The sequence below is a fragment of the Asterias rubens genome, chromosome 14 (assembly GCF_902459465.1).
Source record: "Asterias rubens chromosome 14, eAstRub1.3, whole genome shotgun sequence".
Lineage (NCBI taxonomy): Eukaryota > Metazoa > Echinodermata > Asteroidea > Forcipulatida > Asteriidae > Asterias > Asterias rubens.
The window spans coordinates 9,818,786-9,842,825 of record NC_047075.1 but is presented as its reverse complement, the minus strand read 5'-3'; the positions used below and the strand labels follow the sequence as shown (position 1 = coordinate 9,842,825).

At 38.7% G+C, this 24,040-nt stretch overlaps 5 protein-coding genes across 5 annotated transcripts; all 5 read right to left on the bottom strand.

Moving 5' to 3' along the window:
- Positions 1–1,547: 1,547 nt before the first annotated feature.
- Positions 1,548–1,970, bottom strand: LOC117299662 (perlucin-like protein). The gene has a single exon (XM_033783211.1). The coding sequence runs from the start codon at positions 1,968–1,970 to the stop codon at positions 1,548–1,550; it is 423 nt and encodes a 140-aa protein (XP_033639102.1).
- Positions 1,971–6,048: 4,078 nt separating this feature from the next.
- LOC117299661 (perlucin-like protein) lies at positions 6,049–6,561 on the bottom strand. Its single transcript, XM_033783210.1, has one exon. The coding sequence runs from the start codon at positions 6,559–6,561 to the stop codon at positions 6,049–6,051; it is 513 nt and encodes a 170-aa protein (XP_033639101.1).
- An 872-nt stretch (positions 6,562–7,433) lies between these two features.
- Positions 7,434–15,056, bottom strand: LOC117299660 (lactose-binding lectin l-2-like). Its single transcript, XM_033783209.1, has 3 exons — positions 14,697–15,056; positions 10,611–10,774; positions 7,434–7,500 (listed from the first exon to the last, which is right to left on the bottom strand). Exons 1-3 carry the CDS (start codon positions 15,054–15,056, stop codon positions 7,434–7,436), a joined length of 591 nt encoding a protein of 196 aa, XP_033639100.1.
- A 4,202-nt stretch (positions 15,057–19,258) lies between these two features.
- On the bottom strand, positions 19,259–19,672 carry LOC117299658 (perlucin-like protein). The gene has a single exon (XM_033783207.1). The coding sequence runs from the start codon at positions 19,670–19,672 to the stop codon at positions 19,259–19,261; it is 414 nt and encodes a 137-aa protein (XP_033639098.1).
- A 1,688-nt stretch (positions 19,673–21,360) lies between these two features.
- LOC117299657 (low affinity immunoglobulin epsilon Fc receptor-like) lies at positions 21,361–21,870 on the bottom strand. The gene has a single exon (XM_033783206.1). It carries the CDS (start codon positions 21,868–21,870, stop codon positions 21,361–21,363), a length of 510 nt encoding a protein of 169 aa, XP_033639097.1.
- Between the last annotated feature and the right edge of the window lie 2,170 nt (positions 21,871–24,040).

The window sequence follows — 24,040 nt, the reverse complement described above, 5'->3', positions numbered from 1 at the left end:
GAAGAATTTCCCAAAGGTTTGTGTCAGCAGTCAGAATTGACTGCAATGTATTAGCGGCAGGAATCTCTTAAGTAAGGAAGTTCGAACTCATTCTGTGGTCCTTTCTCTATCCACCAACCGTCAGGCTGTTACGTACAGTTATAGACGATCAAAAACACATTAGCCTCCGGTTAGGCTGTCTTAAAAAAAATTCAAATATTTGTGTCAGCAGTCACATAGTGACTGAAATGTATAATCGGCTGTGATCAAGTTTCTAGTGAAGAAAAGGAAGTTCGAATTCCTTCCGTGGTCCTTTCTCTATGCACCAACCATCGGGACGTCAACACGGCCTACAGTTCCATGACGAGCAAAAAACCTCGTCCCTAGTGAGGCTGTCTAAAGAGTTTCAGAAGAAATGCCAAGACTCCGCCGGAGAGGGTGAGTTAGCACCAAAGATTATAGAGCGCCGCAAGGCGCAAGATGCGGAACCGAAGCTTTATCTATTGTTGGAACGTGAAATACGCATGGGCGCCATTTCAGCAAGTGAATGTTTTGTTTCCCATTGATAGGAATGGTCATTGTCTGCACTGATCTGCACTGATCTACTGTTGTATCAAAATAGTTACTTGCCGAAATGGCGTCCAGTGGGATTTCGCATTCCAGCCCGAGCTCCGCATCTTGCTCCTTGCGGCGCTATATAATCTTTGGTTAGCACACACCGATGTAAAACTATTGGTGTTCTTTACACATAGTTGCAGTACCCGCTGCCTTCATTCAAAATTAATTAACACAAAATTAAAAAAATTCAACGTATTCGTAGATGCTTTGCTACCTCTGAAAACAAGGTTTTTTTTTTTATTGGGAGGTTTCCACAGGGCAAATAAGAAATACATGTACATTTTTTTCAGCCAGTGAAATTTTTGTTTCCAATTGGTAGATATGGTTTTAGTTTGTGATTATCGGTCATAGTAAACCGTATAAGCAAAGCGAAGGAGCATTTTATATTAGTGAAGTCATCTCGTACATGGAATGTCGGATTAAACATCTATGGTTGTGTAGAAAACCATTGTAACTTCTAACTTCAAGCAATAAAGCAAATCCTAAAAATGATGAATTGGACCGATGGTTGAGTTCCTTACTACATGATAAAATGTTATTTTCAAATCGTGCAGTTTTCCGTTAAAGGCTCTCTAGGTACTTTATGTAGGACAAAAACCACGATGTCTACAGATTTACACTAAACTTACAGTTCGTAAATAATAGTAGAAAGCTTCCCTGAATATATTACTTGCTGAGGGGCTGTAGTTTTTGAGAAATGAGTATGACAATGTCATGAAAATAATTTTTGTCTCAGTGATCATGAGACGAAAATAATTTTAGCATGTTAACATTCTCATGACATTGTTAACTCATTTCTCAAAAAAATACAGCGCCTCAAAAACTAATATTTTAAGGTACGCTTTCTACTATCATTGTATCTTCAAATGGTGTAATTTTAATGTAAATCTGTGGACAGTGTGTTTTGTGTTACAAAAAAGTACACGCGTCTTGCCTTGATATTCAAATTGTCAAACGTGAAGGACTGGTCTGCCAGCCACTTTGCAAAGAGCTCTCTCTGATATAATGCAACTCCTATCAAACCATTGGTTGTTTCCCCATGTAGCACAAGCAGCCACGGCCGCACAATCTTCCTCTATCGCGTTATTCGGTTCTCCATCATGCCAGTTTCTATAAGCGACCTCCACGCTATCATCTCTGCACTTCCATATCCCCTCCACCTCTAGATCATTACAGTCGATCCATATCCAATAATCTGGAACCAACTGCGCTATAAACTCGTTTTCTTGATTGGAGCTTGGTGCAGCCAGAACACCACCCATGTTTCTACACTCGTCTTTAGCATCTGCCCAAGTAACTTTCAACTCAGTGATCTTGTAGCATGAGTTTCCCCAGTAATGCCAAGACTCCGGACATGATGAGTCGTCATACATAAATGTATAGCATTGCTGGTCTTGTGATGCAACCACTCCAAAACAAGAGGTATTTAGCAAAACCGTTGAAATTATTAAGGTCAGAAAACACAACATAATGAGACAATGTTCACACTGTAAGTTGAATTGTATCGGCCCTTGGTACAAACAACGTTGTAAACGATGTCATCTTTATTGTACTATTCCCTGGGCAGACTGTTCCATGTGCACGCTGGCATGGTTCTCTCGTATTGAGTTTCCCTCTCTGTATGCTCAAGAGTCAAATCATATTGCGGTTACTTAATGGGGTTTCCACATCAATGAAATAGCTCGCCGTACACGAACACAAGAAGTCGGTCTACGCGAATTGATAAAAGGTTCAGCTCTCCATATAACGAATGGGGTTCCTCTCAGAAAGACAAAGTCGACCCAAACGGTTGCATCGCAGACGAGTTTTGTGATATCTCCTATTTCTGTTTCGCAACCAAGCCCGATTCTGATATCGCCTGCTGTAATGCGCACACTTTGATTGGCTAACACCAACAATTAATCATGAATATTGATCAATTTGAGTGTAAGCCTAGAAAGCAAACTGCCCTTCACAGTAGTGCCTCATGAATAATCATTACCACTAGAGGTGGGGCTTATAATAGCTAGACCAATAAGCAGCGGTTGCAGTTCTGTGACCAAAATAGTCAACCAATCATATTGTCGGTATGGGGTTTGTCATTCGAACCCGAAATTCCTAAACTGCTTATGGAGCGTGCTCCATTACTAGTAAGCGAGGCCACCCTTAACAAAGGGACATGAAAGCAGTAAGAGAGTGGAACAATGATTTTTTTAGTGCTACGGTCACTGACTAAAGCCATTGTTATCGAGTCGTGATGTACGTGTGGAAATAATAATTTGCTTCACACTTCAGTGAGTTGATTTATTATACCCGGTCATGGTCTCAAATTTCCTACATCACTTAGAAAAATATATTAATTTGATATTAATGCCAAGGATGCTCTAACACATTTTCCAACATTAATTTAATCACAATAACACTATTACATCCTACAATTTTTAATACACATATGAATATATTATTAACTTATCAAGCATTAGTGCCTTTATAGTTTTAAACTCCCTCAAACAAGTGCTTTAAATAGTTTCAACTTACTAAACGCAAGTTTATTGGTGTAAATAGTGTCAACCATGCAACACATTTTTGTTAATTCACTTCACACGTTTGTTGTCAAAGACCAGTAATATTACTTGGTTTATCCCAACATATGCATAAAATAACAAATATGTGAAATTAATTTGAGTTCAATAGTTCATCGAATTTGCAAGAGAATATAAAAAAAAAACCTTGTTGCATTACTTTGTGTGCTTTCAGATGCCGAATAAAAGGCTTCAGCTGAAGTATTTTATTATTTGAGTGAGAAATTAGCTCTTTCTCCCAAACTATGATATTTCAATGTGAGCGGTTTATCACAATGTTTTATATTGTATAACTGACATACATATCATTGTCATTTGATTGGTGGAACTTACTTCACTTGACATTCACTATTACTCCCATCCGCACCGGCGATCAAAAAGACCTATTCGCCCATGGGAAATAGCATTTCCCATTCAACAGTTAGGATCATCCTTGTTCCCAATGTTTTTGAGCAGTACAGCACCGCCGCGCCGCTGGTAAAACATAGGAGCACTGTGCAAAAGGTTGTGATCCGATTTGTGCATTGTTGCCGCTACGCGGCGCTATATTACTTTTGGTTGTCAGTAATTTGTGTGATTTTTTCATATTGTTCTACTTTTAAAATACATCAAAATAATGACAGAAATCTATATGTCAGTTATATAAAACAAATATTGAGTGGCTTTAATTCGTGGACTGGAAGGAATATTATCGCTCTGTAAAATTTGGACTGTTCCACGTCACTCGGCTTCGCCTTGTGAAATGGAACAGTCCAAATTTTACCGAGCGATAATATTCCTCCCGTTCCACTCTGAGCCACTCAATGTTTGTATACTATACCCCTACATTGTTAACAATTATTTTTAGGAAATACCAGTAGTTTCAGATGCCTTGAAGTAGTAAATTCGAAGTGCATGGAGTCTCTTTACATGATACATTGAACTGAATCAATCACTTTAAGTTAAAACTACAATAACTCACAATTTTCACTTAAATTGCTCACAAGAAGATGATTAACAACCTGACCAATGTGTTCACATTTTGACTGAAGTTGAAGAAAAACGCACCCCTTTTTTTCTCATGAAAACATTTCTAGTTTCAGTTTGATATTCTTTATTAAGTTCATGTTGGTGGTTCCCTATTCTTTTCTAATTTCTGCCTGACATTATGTACAAAGTCGAGGAAATAGCATGTTAACGACTAATCAGCAAATGATTGCATCAATTTAAACATGAATGTGTTTAACACAAACGCAACCCTTTTGAGAACAATGAAACGTTTGTCCGTTGTTTTTGTATACTAACTAATAAATAAAGCCATTGAGACCGTCATCATAGCGATTGTTTTAAACATTTTAAATATTACGTTTTATGAACAATTTAAGTACTGTGTGATACAACAACATCACAACATCAATTCTGATAAACAAGATCATTTTGTTTCCTAATTATGTGTAAGACTGACGTCACCAATAATACAAGTTGTACGACTATAGATCACAAATATCATTCACTGATTTAACAAAAGAGGTGTGATAAAATCAACCACTAGTGTAAATTGAACAAAAGTAATTGTTGTTATGGTATGATCTTAGCAAAGTCCCACCGTTCTCGAATTTCTGACAACTATTTTTGCTCTGAATTAAAACGTCATAACGTTTCTGAGTACTGTCTAGTACACACCGTAACAACATAAATTTCAATGAAAAATTATTGATTTTTTCTAAAATGTCTTTAATACTAACATCACCAACACTAAATCCACAAGTTGCAATACATTGTTTCTAAATTGACACAAAGAAATGTAATGAAAACAACAACTGCTGCACCTGGTGTCTACTGTACTATGTTCTTAATCAATAAATGCGTCACTGCGCAGTGTGTTAACGTGCTTCACAAAATGTAACTCAATTATTTATTTGAATACGAAACCGAGTAAGCAAATTTCAGGAAAAATATAATAAATCTTGAGCACAGAGACTGCTTTCAACAATTTGTTAAGCATGACATTTCTTCACCGATGAAATAAATCAAATTTAAAAATAAATTAAATACATTAAATTCAATTCATTTGTAATAGGATAACCAGCCAAATTTTCATTTGTTGAATAGTGCTTGCAACTGGTATCCAGCTTTTATTTGCTAGATCCTGAAAATCACATGGAAATTTGGTTGGTAAATCTGTTTTTATCAAGGAAGAGATGTCATGCTAAGCAAATTTGTGTGCTTAGGTCTGAACAAAAAGGTTGACACAGCGTACGTCCACAGAGTACACATCAGATGGACGAACAACTTCTGTTTAATTTACAATATCAACTTGTTCAATGGGCAGCTGCTTTCAAAGTAAATGTAATGGGGAAGGTATATTTCGCCATGACTAACATTAATTCGACGGGGGATATTGGGTGCACAATATAGCACGCCACCATGCGTCGATGACTGCCCAGTTTCCACAAAGCTAGTTACATTTGCTTCACATGGATTAAATAATGATTAATTGTATTATATTATTGTTTGGATACTAAAACAATCAAGTACAGCCAACATTTAGGCACACGACTATTGCCTCTTTCCAAATGTGTATTTTCCGGTAAGTCTTGAGTGATACTGAATTTACTTTACTGATACCCTAAAAGTGATATGCTCACCATTTACATACCTTTCAAGAACCCTGTGTTCTGCAAACAAATACAACCTTGTTATTCTAACTGTTGGGTACAAAGCATATAGTCAACGCAGCGTCAGTTTGTTGAACCTCAAGTATGGAACAATCATCAAACAAGCAAAACACATTTCAAGACTCTTATCAAAACATCTCCATTTAAGTCACTGTACATGTAAGTATTTGTTTTCCGTTTCCCCTAAATTTCAACTAAGTACAAGGTCTCGAAGCTTTCTTGATGTTCTTTTTTCACACTTGAAGGACTGGTCTGCCAGCCGTTTTGCACAGAGCTTTCTCTAGTCTGCTACATTCCAAATCATTCCATTGCCGGTTTCCATCAAACTGAGTATCAAAGGCAGCACAATCTTCTTCTCCCTGGTTGTTCGGTTCGTTAGGGTCCCAGTTTCTGTAAGCAACCTCAACCTTACCCTCTTTGCACTTCCATCTCCCCTCCACCTCTCGATCATTACAGTCGATCCATACTATCTCATTAGATAATTGCGCTGTAAACTCGTTTTCTTGATCAGAGCTTGGTACCGCCAGAACACCACCTAGGTCTATACACTCGTCTCTAGCATCTGACCAGGTAAATGCCTTCTCGGTGATCTTGTAGCATGATATTCCCCAGACATGCCAAGACTCCGGACAGGATGAGTCGCCATCACTTATAAAAGTGGAACATTGCCGATTTTGAGATGCAACCACTCCAAAATAACAGCTAAATAGCAAGGCAGTGAGTGATACGAGGAACACAGCATACATATCGACGCTATTATAAACCGGCAAATTGTACAGAAAACGCCATAACATAAGTACGAGTGTACTGAGGTTAATCTACCGATTATTATATGTCTTTTTCTCAAAGTCTGGTAGTTAGTTCGAATTTGGGTATTTGAAATTGACACACCGTGTTTCCAAGTAGGTTGATGTTTCTGATTTAGCTACATCTTTTTTCATTGATGTTTGTAGTTGCAGTTATGACTTCTAGAAATCTTGCGAAGGTCTACAAATTAAGACAGATTTGCTAGGGGCTGTGTTTTACAGGCAGTGAACTGTTGCCTTTTTGCCGATCCGTTGTCCTTTAACGTTAATAATCGACGCAGGAGAAAAACCAACTGGAATTAGCAAGTTCTCAAACAGGTTGTACCATTAGTGAACATCCGACTGCAGTTTACACCTTCTTCTCAGAGAGGCAAAGTCGACCCAAGCGGTTGCCACACAGACGAGTTGTGATATATCCGGTTTCGGTTTCGCAACCGCCGGGATCTTGATTTCTCCTGCTAAAATGCGCACACTTTGACTGGCTAACGCCAACAATGAATCATGAATAAACATGAACACAAACTGCCGTCTAACCATTCAAAAGCCACGATGAATTTGTAAAGACGATATTGACCAATCAACATCAGCCACAAGCGATACCTGGCTGTGTTTTTGACGATGGCTGCAAAATTGATTTACTTCTGTTGAAATTGTAGTTCGCGAAGAAAACCATTGAATGCGTCTTTGATGTTACGCGTACTTCAATACACTCCAATAAATATGTGAAAATATAGATTCTCCATCTCGACTCCCCCGAACTGATGAGTCGATACCTTGTGAGACTTTACGCAAGTCATTTTATTTGTGTCTGGTTATGGATCCAAGACCGCACAATCTTCACCTACGCCTTCGTTATCCGGTTCTCCATCAAACCAGTTTCTTTAACCAACCTCTACGTTACCCTCTCTGCACTTCAATTTCCCCTCCACCTTTAGATCATTACAGTCGATCCACATCCAATCAGCTGAAACCACTTGCGCTATAAAATCGTTTTCTTGATCAGAGCTTGGTGCAGCAAGAACACCACCCAGGTTTCTACACTCGTCTTTAGCGCCTGACCAGGTAAATCTCGTCTCAGTGATCATGTAGCATGAGTTTCACCAGTAATGCCAAGACTCTGGACAGGATGAGTCGTCAACCATAAAAGTAGAACATTGGTGATCTTGAGATGCAACCACTCGTATACAAGAGCTGACTAGCAATGCAGTGAACGATACGAGGAACACGGCATACATATCCACGTTCTCTTTGAGTTTTTAAACTTCAGACACTGATGTATTTGCAGTTTTTAGTTCTTGAAACTTCGTGAAGTTCTGGAAATTGAGAAAGATTTGCTTTTGAGTTGTTCTTACGCAGGCTGTGTAATGTTACCTTTTGCTGGTCTACTCAACTGGGTTTAGCATATTCTGAAACAAGTTGTATAACTTCTGGCTGTTACTGACAACCGTATGTGAATATACGTGTAGGCAATAATGAACAATTCAGCAAACATGAACATCCAAAGGCAGTTTACTTGATATGAAACGGTAAACAGTTCTCCACAAGTTTCGAATGCTGTTTTTCTCAGAGAGACAAAGTCGACCCAAACGGTTGCATCGCAGACGAGTTGTGATATCTCCTATATTTTTCTGCTGTTGTCTAATGGATATCTTTTCCCAAGAAGAACCTTTGCAGACAAATATGAAGCTACCTGGGTGAACGAACTCTCAAATAAGTGGTTATTCGTTTGTGTAGAGTCACCTTCTCTGAATGTTATTGACAAATGTTGTGACAATAATGACGTTCAGCGAAGTTGAACACACGATGGCAGTTTACTTGATTTGACACAAGATACAAATCTTCGAATGATGTTCTTTTCAGAGAGACAAAGTCGACCCAAACGGTTGCATCGCAGTGGAGTTGTGATATCTCCTATTTCTATGTCGCAACAACTCGGGATCCTGATTTCTCTTGCTAAAATGCGCACACTTTCATTGGCTAACGCAAACGATGATCATGAATAAACATGAGCAAAAACTGCCCTTGAACCATTCAAACGCCACTATTTCCAGTAATGACGTTATATACCAGTCAGCTTTAGCCACAAACGGCACGTGTTTTGGTATCTTGTCTGGATTGAAAATAATATATAATATTTCCCAATTTAGCCTCCAAAAAATTATACGTTTCACGAGTAAGACAAATCTGTAATCCATCGATACAGGCAAGGGACTGACAAACGGGAAATCTTGTCAAGGTAACGCCTTAACTAACTTTTTCCATCGATATAAACTGAAACTAATTAAAGTCACGTCGCTTGATATTGATATAAAAATCTGCAAAATACGGCCAAGGCTACTCCAACAATAAGTCGATTCGAGTACCAATATCTCATTAGTGACGTCTGCCGTCGTGTATTTGGGTCAGCCACAGAAGATGCCGGCATGAAAATATGAAGTTACTTGTTGGTAATCAAGGGGAAAAAAATCAATTTGTTTTCGTACAGGCTTGGATACGGAACCCAGGAAGGGATATGAAGGACACAATCACGTAAAATTTCTTCAACATCAGTCGTGGCCGCGATATTTTAAGGCAAAGTCTCGGAGTTTTGGAGCCGTTCGAATGTCTAATAATTAATTGTAAAGATGTGTTCAATAAAAACTAACATAAACAATTCTGGAAAGTTCAGTATTAAAAGGTGGTTGCGTTTTTGGGGATATCGCCTAAAATCCGGAATGAATAATAATGTCCACGCAGGATGAACAATCTCTGATTATACACCGCCCGAGAAACGTTTCTTACAGTAGCGTTTTTCAGATTAACTATTTGTGGGCCATAAAAACAAATATATGCTAAGAGAGCCAAATCAAATCAGACTGAAATGTTGTAGACTTTTCACCAAAAGCTTTTGTTGCCATTCTTTTAAACAGCTACCTGAGCGGAATGTTTTCAACGGAAATGGTATTTTAACTTGTTTATAATGCACTTTTTCACCATTTTAATGTAGTTTTGATATGTGCACACTTCTGAATTTTTCGTAATTATCGATTACAAAATCAGGCCCCAACCGAAAGGTTTTGTAAAAATAAAAACACTTCTGCCGTTGAGAGCGCACGTCAAAGGACAATGCCGCTGACGTCATCTCTAGGAGCTTGCTTTGTTATGCCTCCACGCTGAAACAAAGCGGCTTTACAAATTGGAGCTCCTAGAGATGACGTATTAGAGAGTGATTACGTAACAGGGCTTTTCGCAAATCTCTCAGAAAAGCCCTGGACAAGGGCATTCAAAATGATTGTTTTTTCACACAATTGAAATCTTTTTATAGTCATATGACTGGATTTCCCTATTCTTTGAAAGCATTTTAAGTGAATTTCAGCAAAGTTTACGACTTGGCATATTCGTTCAAGCAGGTCTTTTTAAGAGTGACTTTTAATTAAACAAACTAATCTAATCGTCACTTAAACAAAGCGTCCTATCTCGTCTACACTTGACTCAAGTCCCAATCCCGTGCAATCACCAGAAAACTATTGTTTTATAAAGCTCTGCATTCCCCGACACCCCAACATTTTCGGGACCACATTTTTACGTCGAGCGCACACTGCTATACGGATTGTTTGCTAGTAGTTTAGTTGGCGCGATATGCTTAGGGACATTTTACACGTGAATGGGACTTGAATCAAGTCTATTATCTTGTCGAATGTATGTATTGTGTCGCGTCAAAGCCACTTGACACTAGTGGTAATTACTCAGAATTATTCGAATATCGGGTGATATGTTACGGTAGTTAATAAAACCATGTAACTTCTTATTTCAAGTTTTCATGAAGGAAAGCAAATCAGGGTTAATGTGGACCGTTGGTAGAAATCCCTTACTCCATAAATTCCTTTGTTTTCAAATATTGTCTGAGTTTTCCGTTAAAACGCGTCTGGTTAAAACGCGCTAATGACTGGATGTTGAAATTGTCAAACGTGTAGGACAGGTCTGCCAGCCATTTTGCAAATGGCCCTCACTGAATTACTGCAACTCCCATCAACCCATTGGCGCTTATCTGCACCCAAACCCATAGACAAGACCACACAATCTTCATCTTGCCAGTTATTCGGTTCTCCGGTGCGCCAGTTTCTGTAAGCGACCTCAACGTTACCCTCTCTGCCCTTCCACATCCCCTCCTCCTCTAGATCATTACAGTCAAACCATACATTTTCATCCTTTGGTACAAATTGCCCTTTAAACTCGTTTTGTCGATCGGAGCTTGGTACCGCCAGGACACCACCCAGGTTTCTACACTCGTCTACAGCGGACCAATTAAGTTTTTAATTTGTTACGGTCACTGACTAAAGCCATTGTTGTCGAGTCCTGGTGTACGTGTGGAAATAATAGGTTGCTTCACACTTCAGAGAGTTGATTGCTTATACCCGGTCACGGTCTAAAATCTCTGCATCGCTCAGGGAAAAAATATCTTAATTTGATATTAACGCCAAGGTTGCTCTAACAACACGTCCTACAGTGACTATTAATACAACAGTGCTGCTGTCTGGCATGGTTAGATCTATGCATGCAGCTATTTCAATCTACACAAATAAAATTAGCATTGTTTTTTCTTTTTCTTGTTGCTTGTGGTGGGGGGAGGTCTATTGCATCTTTTCCTGTTTAATGTGTGTATGCTACCTGGGGTCCAAATAAGTTCATCCACTGTACGATGCAAGTCTATTGTTGTGAGGTTCACATTTTCCAACAATAATTTAATCGCAATAAAATACTACATCCTACAAATGTTAATACACATATGAATATATTATTAAAATATCAAGTTTAGTGCCTTTATAGTTTCAACTCGTTCAAATAAGTGCTTTTAATCGTTGCAACTTACTAACAATACAAGTTTATTGATGTAAAAAAGTGTCAACCAACACATTTTTTAAATTCACTGGACACGTTTGTTGTCAAAGACCAGTATTCTTACTTTGTGTATCCAACAATATGCATGAAATAACCAATCTGTGAAAATTTGGGTTCAATTGGTCATCGAATTTGCAAGACAATGCTGAAAGAAAAACACCCTTGTTGCATTACGTTGTGTGCTTTCAGATTCCGAATAAAAGCCTGCAGTTGATTTTTTTTTATATTATTTGAGTGAGAAATTAACTCTTTCTCCCAAACTATGTTATTTCATTGTGAGCCGTTTATCACAATGTTTTATAATTATAAACTGACATACAGATCCTTGTCATTTGATTGGTGGAACTTACTTCACGTGACATTCACTATTACTCCCATCCACACCGGCGATCAAAAAGACCTATTCGCCCATGGGGAATAGCATTTCCCATTCAACAGTTAGGATCTTCCTTGTTCCCAATGTTTTTGAGCAGTACAACGCTGCCGCGCCGCTGGTAAAACATAGGAGCACCTGTGCAAAAGGTTGTGATCAGATTTGTGCATTGTTGCCGCTACGCGGCGCTATATTTGGAAATACATCAAATAACAAGGATCTATATGTCAGTTATATATAACAAGTATTGAGTGGCTTTAATTCGTGGATTGGAAGGAATATTATCGCTCGTTACAATTTAGACTGCTCCATTTCACTCGGCTTTGCCTCGTGAAATGGAACAGTCAAAATTTTACCTTGCGATAATATTCCTCCCATTCCACTCTGAGCCACTCAATATTTGTATACTTTACCCCTGCATTGCTAACAATTATTTTTTTAGGAATTACCAATAGTTTCAGGTGCCTTTAGGTAGTAAAGTCGAAGTGCATGGGGTCTCTTTACATGATACATTGAACTGAATCAATCACTTTTTAAAGTTAAAGTTAAGACTACAATAACTCACAATTTTCACTCTAATACTCACAAGATGATGATTAACAACCTGACCAATGTGTTCTCATTTTGACTTCAGCAATTAAAACAAGCATGTGTTGAAAACAAACGCATCCCTTGTGAAGACCTGAAAGCTTTCCAGTTTTTGTTTTACAAGAAAGAGATAATTTATGACCGTTATTGCAATTGTTTAAAAAGAATCGACAACAAAATTTGATGAAATCTGTGAGTACTCTCTGCTACAACACCATTAAAACAGCAATTACAATAAAACATGATCATGTTGTTTCCTAAATATCTGTAAGACTGACATCACCACCACTACAAGTTGTACAACTATAGATCACAACTAATATTCACTGAATCAACCCAAGAGGTGTGATAAAAGTAACCACTGTTGCACTTGTGTGTCTATTGAATTAAGTATTTTTTTCATGAGATGATCGAAGCAAAGTACCACCGTTATCCCATTTCTTGTAACTTTTCTGGCTCTAATTGAAATGTTCATGAAGTCTCTGGGTACTGTCTGATAAAGACTGTTACAACATAAATATTAATGAGCATTGATTGATTTCAAAATGTTCCAGAAGACTAACATCACGGACACTAAAACCACAAATTGCAATTTAGTTTTTACTAAATATTGTTATAAAGATATGTAATGAAAGAAACAACTAATGCACTTGTGTCTACTGTACTATATTCTTCATCAATAAAGGCGCCATTGCGCAGTCTGTTAACTTGCTTCATAAGATGTAAATGAGTGATTTATTTTAATACGAAACGGACTCAGAAAATTTCAGGAATAATAACACATAAATCTCAGATAGAGACTGGTTTCAGATGCAGCTTACATGCCATTCTTAACCAAGTAAATAGTGTTATTAGCTTTCATTGAAAAATGACTTATCTTGGTGTAGTTCAGGGCACTTGTACTTCAGTGTGCAACCTAAGGTAAGGTTTGTACTAAACGTTTGTCACATCACAGCGCACGTACGTACCTTGAGCCCATTATTATCACATGAGCAAACAAATTCCGTTCAACTTGTGGTGTATTTATCTTCTGTTATGTTGTTATACACAGAGTCGTGCTCTTAGCGATTGCTCAAACATCAAGAATTAACTTAATATCATGGCAAATTTTTGTTGTAAACCGTCTATGTGTTTCTGAGGCAGTGGGCGAGGACTTCTTGGATGGGAATGTTTCGAATGTGGGCTATTTCTAGGGCCAGCAGTTTAGCTATGGTCGGATTGCTGTAGGACTTACCATGCTTGTGAGGAAAATACGGGGCATCCGTCTCCAACAGGAGTCGGCTGAGGGGAATCTGTTAGGCGACACTCCTCACGCCCGCATTTTTCCCAGAGACAAGCAGGGTCAGCCCTATGAACAAATTAGGGAAATGTGCCAACCATTTTTTAGCCCTTCCCCAATCTTGAGTAAAACAATGTAAGTGAATTTTCCAATTTCGGGGGATGGTTTCTATGGCAATTTTCAAACAGTCGTCTTCTGCATCCCGACAATGCACTACTATTGGTTTGTCTAACTCAACTGCAAGCTTCAGGAGACGTTTGTAAACCGTCTGCTGGACTAACTTGGTTCGAATGTGTCTGCCCGAGTAGTCAAGCCCAATTTCTCCCAATGCGCAAACTTTCGGGTGGTTCATCCGGTGTATGATTGTTTGTTTGGACTTGGGAGTAAAATTTGCCGCTTGTTTTGGGTGGTATCCCACTGCCGCGTGGACCAGGTTATCGGACACCAGTTCCAACCGTCTGTTTTGGTCGCTGAATGTAGATTCGTCGCAGAAGACTGCGACGCAGCCGCGGAGGTTTTGGCACTCGATGCCTTCGGTTTTCATGAACTGACTGAGTGTCCCATTGCTGTGTGTAATATGCAATAACCGATCCACGTGGCAGTGAGCATCTGCGAAGTCCTCAGTAGGTTGTGGGTTTGGGGTTTTGTTTAAGCATTGTGCAAGTGTAAACAATCCAGTCAAATGTCTGACGATGGGCAAATGTTAGTTACTGAAATATTGTTACTTTTCAGTTCAATCAGGGAAAAATCATCGGACGATGCTTGGAATCCATACTTTAACAAAGTCCACGGTTTTAAAAAGAAAGGTAATTTTGTGTTGTTTGAGCTTTCCATTAACATGCTAAAATGTCAAGTACCTGCTTAACTTGATTGGCTTTGATGCTGAAACTGTTACACGTGAATGACTGGTCTGCCAGCCATTTTGCAAATAGCTGTGTATAATTTACTACAACTCACATCAATCCATTGACCCTTAGTTCCCCAAGATGTAGACATGGTTGCACAATCTTCACCTTCGCCTGCGTTATTCGGTTCTCCGGAACGCCAGTTTCTGTAAGCGACCTCTACGTTACCCTCTCCACACTTCCAACTCCGCTCCACCTGTAGATCATTACAGTCGATCAACACATTGGTATTCTCTAGCATCAAGTTTACAATAACATCGTGTTCTTGATCAGAGCTTGGTACTGCCAGAACGCCACCCATGCTTATACACTCTTCTTTAGCATCTGCCCAGGTAAATTTCGTCCCAGTGATCATGTAGCATGAGATTCCCCAGTAATGCCAAGACTCCGGACATGATGAGTCGTCATACATAAATGTATGGCATTGCTGGTCTTGTGATGCAACCACTCCAAAACAAGAGGTATTTAGCAAAACCGTTGAAATTATTAAGGTCAGAAAACACAACATAATGAGACAATGTTCACACTGTAAGTTGAATTGTATCGGCCCTTGGTACAAACAACGTTGCAAACGATATCATCTTTATTGTACTATTCCCTGGGCAGACTGTTCCATGTGCACGCTGGCATGGTTCTCTCGTATTGAGTTTCCCTCTCTGTATGCTCAAGAGTCAAATCATATCGCGGTTTCTTAAAAAGAGTTGCAATGGGGTTTTCACATCAATGGAATAGCTCGCGGTACACGAACACACAACGTCGGTCTACGCGAATTGTTAAAAGGTTCAGCTCTCCATATAACGAATGGGGTTCTTCTCAGAAAGACAAAGTCAACCCAAACGGTTGCATCGCAGACGAGTTGTGATATCTCATAATTCTGTTTCGCAACCAAGCCCGATTCTGATATCGCCTGCTGTAATGCGCACACTTTGATTGGCTAACACCAACACTTAATCATGAATATTGATAAATTCGAGCGTATAAGCCTATAAAGCAAACTGCCCTTCACAGTAGTGCCTCATGAATAATCATTACCACTAGAGGCGGGGCTTACAATAGTTAGACCAATAAGCAGCGGTTGCAGTTCTGTGACCAAAATAGTCAACCAATCATATTGTCGGTATGGGGTTTGTCATTCGAGTCCGAAATTCCTAAACTGCTTATGGAGCGTGCTCCATTACTAGTAAGCGAGGCCACCCTTAAAAAAGGAATATGAAAGCAGTAAGAGAGTGGAACAATGATTTGTTTTAGTTTGTTACGGTCACTGACTAAAGCCATTGTTATCGAGTCGTGATGTACGTGTGGAAATAATAGGTTGCTTCACACTTCAGTGAGTTGATTTATTATACCCGGTCATGGTCTCAAATTTCCTACATCACTCAGAAAAATATATTAATTTGATATTAATGCCAAGGATGCTCTAACACGTCCTTTAAGTGACTATTAATACAACAGTGCTGCTGTCTGGCGTGGTTCGATCTATGCATGCAGCTATTTCAACCTAAAAACATGAAATTAGCGGGGGGGGGGTCTATTGCATGTTTTCCTGTTTAATGTGTGAAGGCTACCTGGGGTCCAAATCAATCCATCCGCTGTACGATGCAAGTCTATTCACATTTTCCAACATTAATTAAATCACAATAACACTTACCTATTACATACTACAATTTTTAATACACATATGAATATATTATTAACATATCAAGTTGAGTGCCTTTCTAGTTTTAAACTCCCTCAAACAAGTGCTTTAAATAGTTTCAACTTACTAAACACAAGTTTATTGGTGTAAATAGTGTCAACCATGCAACACATTTTTTAAATTCACTTCACACGTTTGTTGTCAAAGACCAGTAATATTACTTGGTTTATCCCAACATATGCATAAAATAACAAATATGTGAAATTAATTTGAGTTCAATAGTTCATCGAATTTGCAAGAGAATATAAAAAAAAAAATTCCTTGTTGCATTACTTTGTGTGCTTTTAGATGCCGAATAAAAGGCTTCAGCTGAAGTATTTTATTATTTGAGTGAGAAATTAACTCTTTCTCCCAAACTATGATATTTCAATGTGAGCGGTTTATCACAATGTTTTATATTGTATAACTGACATACATATCATTGTCATTTGATTGGTGGAACTTACTTCACTTGACATTCACTATTACTCCCATCCGCACCGGCGATCAAAAAGACCTATTCGCCCATGGGGAATAGCATTTCCCATTCAACAGTTAGGATCATCCTTGTTCCCAATGTTTTTGAGCAGTACAGCACCGCCGCGCCGCTGGTAAAACATAGGAGCACTGTGCAAAAGGTTGTGATCCGATTTGTGCATTGTTACTATATTACTTTTGGTTGTCAGTAATTTGTGTGATTTTTTCATAATGTTCTACGTAACTTTTAAAATACATCAAAATAATGACAGAGATCTATATGTCAGTTATATAAAATAAATATTGAGTTGCTTTTATTCATGGACTGGAAGGAATATTATCGCTCGGTAAAATTTGGACTGTTCCATTTCACGAGGCGAAGCCGAGTGAAATGGAACAGTCAAAATTTTACCTTGCGATAATATTCCTCCCATTCCACTCTTAAAACTACAATAACTCACAATTTTCACTTTAATTGCTCACAAGAAGATGATTAACAACCTGACCAATGTGTTCTCATTTTGACTGATGTTTAAGAGAAACAAATCCCTTTTTTTCACATGAAAACATTTCTAGTTTCAGTTTGATATTCTTCATTAAGTTCATGTTGGTGGTTCCCTATTCTTTTCTAATTTCTGCCTGACATAATGTACAAAGTGGGGGAAATAGCATGTTAAAAACAAATCAGCAAATGATTGCAGCAACTTAAACATGAATGTGTTTAACACAAACGCAACCCTTTTGAGAACAATAAAACGTGTTCCGTTGTTTTTGTATACTAACTAATAAATAAAGCCAATATGACCGTCATAGCGATTGTTTTAAACATTTTAAATAATACGTTTTGTGAAACATTTAAGTACTGTCTGATACAACAACATCACAACATCAATTCTGATAAACATAATCATTTTGTTTCTTAATTATCTGTTAGACTGACTTTACAAACACTACAAGCTGTACGACTATAGATCACAAAAAATATTCATTGATTTAAAGACAATGGACACTATTGGTAAATGTCAAAGACCAGTTTTCTCACGTGGTGTATCTCAACATATGCATAAAATAACAAACCTGTAAGAAATTTAGCTCGATTGGTTATCGGAGTTGCGAGATAACTATGAAAGAAAATCACACCCTTGTCACACGAAGTTGTGTGCTTTTAGATGATTGATTTCGACACCTCAAATTCTAGACTTGAGGTCTCCAAATCAAATTCGTAGAAAATTCCTTTTTTTTTCTTTCTCGAAAACTAGCTAACTTCAGAGGGAGCCGTTTCCCACAATGTTTTATACTATCACCCTCTCCCATTACTCGTTACCAAGTAAGGTTTTATGCTAACAGTTATTTTGAGTAATTACCAATAGTGTCCGCTGCCTTTAACACAAGAGGTTTGATAAAAGCAACCACTATAGTGTCTACTAAACAAAAGTAATCGTTGTTATGGGATGATCTTAGCAAAGTCCCAGCGTTCCAAAACTTCTGACACTATTTTTGCTCTGAATTAATACGTCATAAAGTTTCTGAGTACTGTCTAGTACACACCGTAACAACACAAATTTCAATTAGAATTCTAAATTGACACAAAGAAATGTAATGAAAGCAAGAACTGCTGCACCTGGTGTCTACTGTACTTTGTTCCTAAAGACAGTGGACACTATTGATAATTGTCGAGGATTTGTCTTCACAGTTGGTGTACCTCAACATATGCATAACATAACAAACTTGTGAAAATGTTAGCTCAATCGGTCGTCGAAGTTGCGAGATAATAGTGAAAGAAAAAACACCCTCGTCATACGAAGTTGTGTGCTTTCTGATGCTTGATTTCGAGACCTCAAATTCTAAATTTGAGGTCTCGAAATCAAATGTGTGGAAAATTACTTCTTTCTCGAAAAAAAACGTCACTTCAGAGGGAGCTGTTTCTCACAATGTTCAATACCATCAACCTCTCCCAATTACTGGTAATCAAGAAAGGTTTTATTTTTTTGAGTAATTACCAATAATAAACTCAGTAATTTATTTTAATACGCAACGGACTCAGAAAGTTTCAGGAAAAAAAATAAATCTTGAACACCGAGACTGCTTTCAGACGCAGCTGTTGTTACTGAAAACATTACCAAGTATTTCGTGAAATTAGCTTTCACGGAAAACTTGTTCTCACTAAGAATCCGGGCCCAACTTCATAGAGCTGCCCATTAAAACAATTTGCTAAGCATGATATTTCTTCATAAATGTCATAAATACTCGATTCCCCTGGAGGGATTGTTCAACACCACCCTGTACTTGAAATGTCTTGCCACTTCAAACTCAACCAGAAGCTATGCCACAATTATGAGTTGGACCGATTTGGTTTAAACAATAAGCGCTCATTGGTGTCGTTTTGGGTTTAGGGAGTTCTCCATTTCAACACATATTTCAACTAAAAGTACGACGACACGAAACTTCAATGTTTAACATGCTCAAGCGTGAAGGACTGGTCTAGCAGCCATTTTGCAAATTGCTCTCACTGATCTACTGCAACTCCAATCAAACCATTGATGATTGTTTCCCCTTGGAGTAACGAACGCACAATCTTCATCGTCCACGTCATTCGGTTCTCCGGACATCCAGTTTCTGTAAGCGACCTCTACGTTACCCTCTCTGCACTTCCATCTCCCCTCCTCCTCTAAATCATTACAGTCGATCCATACTACCCCATCAGCTAATTGCCCTATAAACTCGTTTTCTTCATCAGAGCTTGGTACACCCAGAACACCACCCATGTTTCTACACTCCCGTTTAGCATCTGACCAGGTAAATGCCGTCTCAGTGATCTGGTAGCATGAATTTCCCCAGTAATGCCAAGACTCCGGACATGATGAGTCGTCATACATAAATGTATAGCATTGCTGGTCTTGAGAAGTTTCAAAACAGCAGCTTTCTAGCACGGCAGTGAATAATAATATGAAGAACATGAACATGTTGACGCTGTAGTTGATGAGTGGACATCAGATTAATTTGTAACTATTTGTAAATTTGAACTGTTTAAACTGTTGACCATCCAGAAGAATTTACCGAAGGTTGCATCTGTCGCATGGATGTTGATAATTATTCTTTTGACTCACATCATGTATTTCATTTATGAGTTTATGTTAGGTTTTGACAAACATGTCCTTTCTGCCGTGTTGAAGTTTCGAGATCCTTACCCCTTGGGAAGCTTCGGAGGAAATACTCAAGCTGCCTGGGCGAACAAACTCTCAAATAAGTGGTGATTCGTTGGTGTAGAGTCACCTTCTCTGAATGGTGTGACAAATTAATGTTGTAACAATAATGACGTACAGCGAAGATGGACACACGATGACAGTTTACTCGATATGGCATAATAAGATACAATGTCTCAGAATAATGTTCTTCTCAGATGAACATCCAACTGCAGCTGACACGATATAATAACATAATATACAGCTCTTCATACGATGATGTTCTTCTCAGGGAGACAAAGTCGACCCAAACGGTTGTATCGCAGACAAGTTGTGTTATCTCCTATTTCTGTTTCGCAACCGCCCGGGATCCTGATTTCTCCTTCTAAAATGCGCACACTTTGATTGGCTAACGCCAACGATAATTCATGAATAAACATGAGCACGAACAGCGGTCTAACCATTCACACGCCACTATTTGTTGTGATGACGTTATAGACCAATTAGCTTTAGTCACAAACCAAACGTGTTTGGTATTCTATCTGGATTGGAAATTATATAAAATCTCTACAAACTTAGCCTCCAAACAATTGTACGCTCCACGAGTAACACAAATCTGTAATCCATCGACAAAGGCAAGATACTGACAAACAGGAAATAAGGTCAAGGAAACGCCTCAACAAACTCTATCTATCGATACAAACCGAAGCTAATTAAAGTCACGTCGCTTGATATTGATATTAAAACCTGCAATATACGGCCAGGGTTACTCCAGAAATAAGTTTATTCAAGTACCACTCAGTAGTGACGTATGCCATCGTGTATTTTGGTCAGCCACATAAGTCGCCGGCATAAAAATATGATATGAAGTAACGAGTTGGAAATTATGCAAACAAAGAAACTTGTTTTCAAACAGACTGTGATACGGAACCCGGGAAGGGCTAAAAGACAAGATCACGAAAATCTCTTCAACATCAATCTTTGCCGCGAGATTTTAAGGCAAAGTCTTGGGTTTTTGTATCCTTTCGAATCTCTTATAATTAATTGTAAAGATGTGTTCAATAAAACTTACATATGGAAAGTTAAATTTTAAAATCTGGTTGCGTTTTGGGGATATCGCCGAAAATCCGTAGCGAATAAGATGAATAAAACATGATAGGAATACACCGATCGAGAAACGTTACTTAAAGGCAGTGGACACCATTGGAAATTGTCAAAGACTAGCCTTTACAGTTGGTGTATCTCAACATATGCATAAGATAATAAACCTGTGGAAAATGCTAATAATTATTTTGAGTAATAACCAATAGTGTCCACTGCTTTTAAAACGCACCTTGATATCAACTGAGTACCATGACTCATAAGCTTCGATGTTGAATTATTCACTTGTGAAGGACTGGTCTGCCAGCCATTTTACAAATAGCTTTCTCCTTTCGGCTGCAACTAACATCATGCCATTGCTTGTCTCCCCATGTAGCTACGACCGCACAATCTTCACCTACGCCTGCGCTATTCGGTTCTCCTTCAAACCAGTTTCTGTAAGCGACCTCGACGTTACCATCTCTGCACTTCCATCTCCCCTCCACCTCTAGATCATTACAGTCGATCCATATCCAATCAGCTGAAACCACTTGCGCTATAAACTCGTTTTCTTGATTGGAGCTAAGTGCAGCCAGAACGCCACCCAGGTTTCTGCACTCTTCTTTAGCATCTGCCCAGGTAAATGCCGTCTCAGTGATCTTGTAGCATGAGATTCCCCAGTAATGCCAAGACTCTGGACATGTTGAGTCGTCTCTCATAAAAGTAGAACATTGCTGATCTTGAGATACAACCGCTCGAATACAAGAGCTATCTAGCAATGCAGTGAACGTTACGAGGAGCAAAACATACATTTTGACGCTACTAATTATTTCTACCTAGTATATTAGTTGTCCATTTTTGAACCATCATAGTTGTTTTGATGATTAGTAGTTGAAGTTGAGACACCGAAAGTGTTTCCCATCAGGTTGATGTTACTATAAGACTACATATTTGTCATTCATAATTAAAGTTGCAGTTTTGACGTCTACCTGTATATGTCCAACAAATCTACAAAGATGACCTGTTAACTTGTAACAATTGGAGGTCCGTTCTCCATATAAGGTGACGAAGGAAAACAAACCAACTGATTTGGGTGAACACTTTATGTTGATGCACCGATGAACAGTTCTGCGAAGATGAACACCCAAAATGGCAGCTTACACGCAACGAGATATGGTACAGCTCGCTGTTGATACAAATGAAGTTCTTTTCAGAGAGACAGAGTCAACCCAAACGGTTGCATCGCACACAAGTTGTGGTCTCCTTTTTCTCTTTTGCAGCCCGCCTGATATCGTCTGCTAAAATGCGCACACTTTGATTGGCTGGACTGTTATTGACTCATGAATAAAACATGAACACACATTATAACCAAGCCACTCAGAAGCGAGGAAAGCTACGGTGCCGAAAGTTCAACACGATGCGACGTAATTTCCGTGCATGCACATACTCCGTAATGGACATTTATCTGCTCGCGGTTTTATAATTAATCCATCTTCACATGCTTGAAAAAGCACGCCCAGAGAAATTTAGATTGATCATTTCGGCCTCCATTTTGCAACTCACAGCGTACACACCTACGTAACTCACGCGCCGCCCACACAATTCAAGGGGGCTCGATACTAATTTAGATTCCCAATACATGACGGGAATCATGTGACGCACTCCGTTACTCCGTAATGATTCTATAGATCTTGTCATGGTGTGATTTTCAAAAAGCTTGAAAGCACGCCCGGAGAAATTACGATCTCTTATTTTGGCCTCCATTCGGCACCTCACAGCACCCACACACACAACAAAGGAACCATTGGTCGATTCCACAAAGTAGCTCAGAGCAATATTGGCGCCTGGGTAAAATTAATCGGCTCTCGGTTCGATATTAATTTAAAGGCAATACACACTATTGGTAATTGTCAAACACAAGTCTTCACAGTTTGTGTATCTCAACATATGCATAAAGTAACAAACCTGTGATATTTTAGCTCAATCGGTCATCGAAGTTTCAAGATAATAGTGACAGAAAAATAATCATTACCACACGAAGTTGTGTGCGTTTAGATGGTTGATTTCGAGACCTCAAGTTCTAATTCTGAGGTCTCGAAATCAAATTTTGGAAACATACATCTTTCTCGAAAGCTATGACACTTCAGAGGGAGCCGTTTCTCACAGTGTTTTATTCCATCAAACTCTACCCATTACTCGTCACCAAGAATGGTTTTATGCAAAGAATAATTTTGAGTAATTAACAATAGTGTCCACTGCCTTTAACGGGCAATAAAACGTAAATTGTAAACGCGGAGAGCTAGATTGTTGACACCATGAGTGCCATGACACTCCTTGTGGCGCCCTACATAGCAAGTTTGCATTTGATGACTGAACATCTGAAGTAGCACCCAATGTGATATACACAGCTCTTTACTTCTTCCAAATCATCTTGGATTGACACGCAGAACATTGGCTCTTTTTCCCATTGTAGTCCACTGAGTAGCTCCAATTGTTGACTACAAGTTGTATCAAAATCAATATAACAAACGGGTTCCAGTTTGAGTCATTTATTGCAGTCATCTCGTTTTAAAATGTTAAGCGATGGTTATGACAGTTACTTATCTTGGACAATCCCGCCCCTGGAAATTACTTTGTTATAAAGTCAATTTGATGTCGTTTTAACCTCAGGAATTTTTCAGTTTACTGCAATGAATTCCAGTTACAATATTGTTAAATTGTCACACGTGAAGGACTGGTCTGCCCTTTATTTTGCAAAGGGCTCTCTCTAGTCTACTGCAACTCACATCCCAGGTTCGATTATGTGCATACTTCGTAGCCAGAACTGCGCAATCTTCACCTTCTTGGTTATTTGGTTCTCCATCATACCAGTTTCTGTAAGCGACCTCTACCTTACCCTCTCTGCACTTCCATCTCCCCTCCACCTCTAGATCATTACAGTCAAGCCAAACAATGCTATCCTCTGGCATGAAGTTTACAACA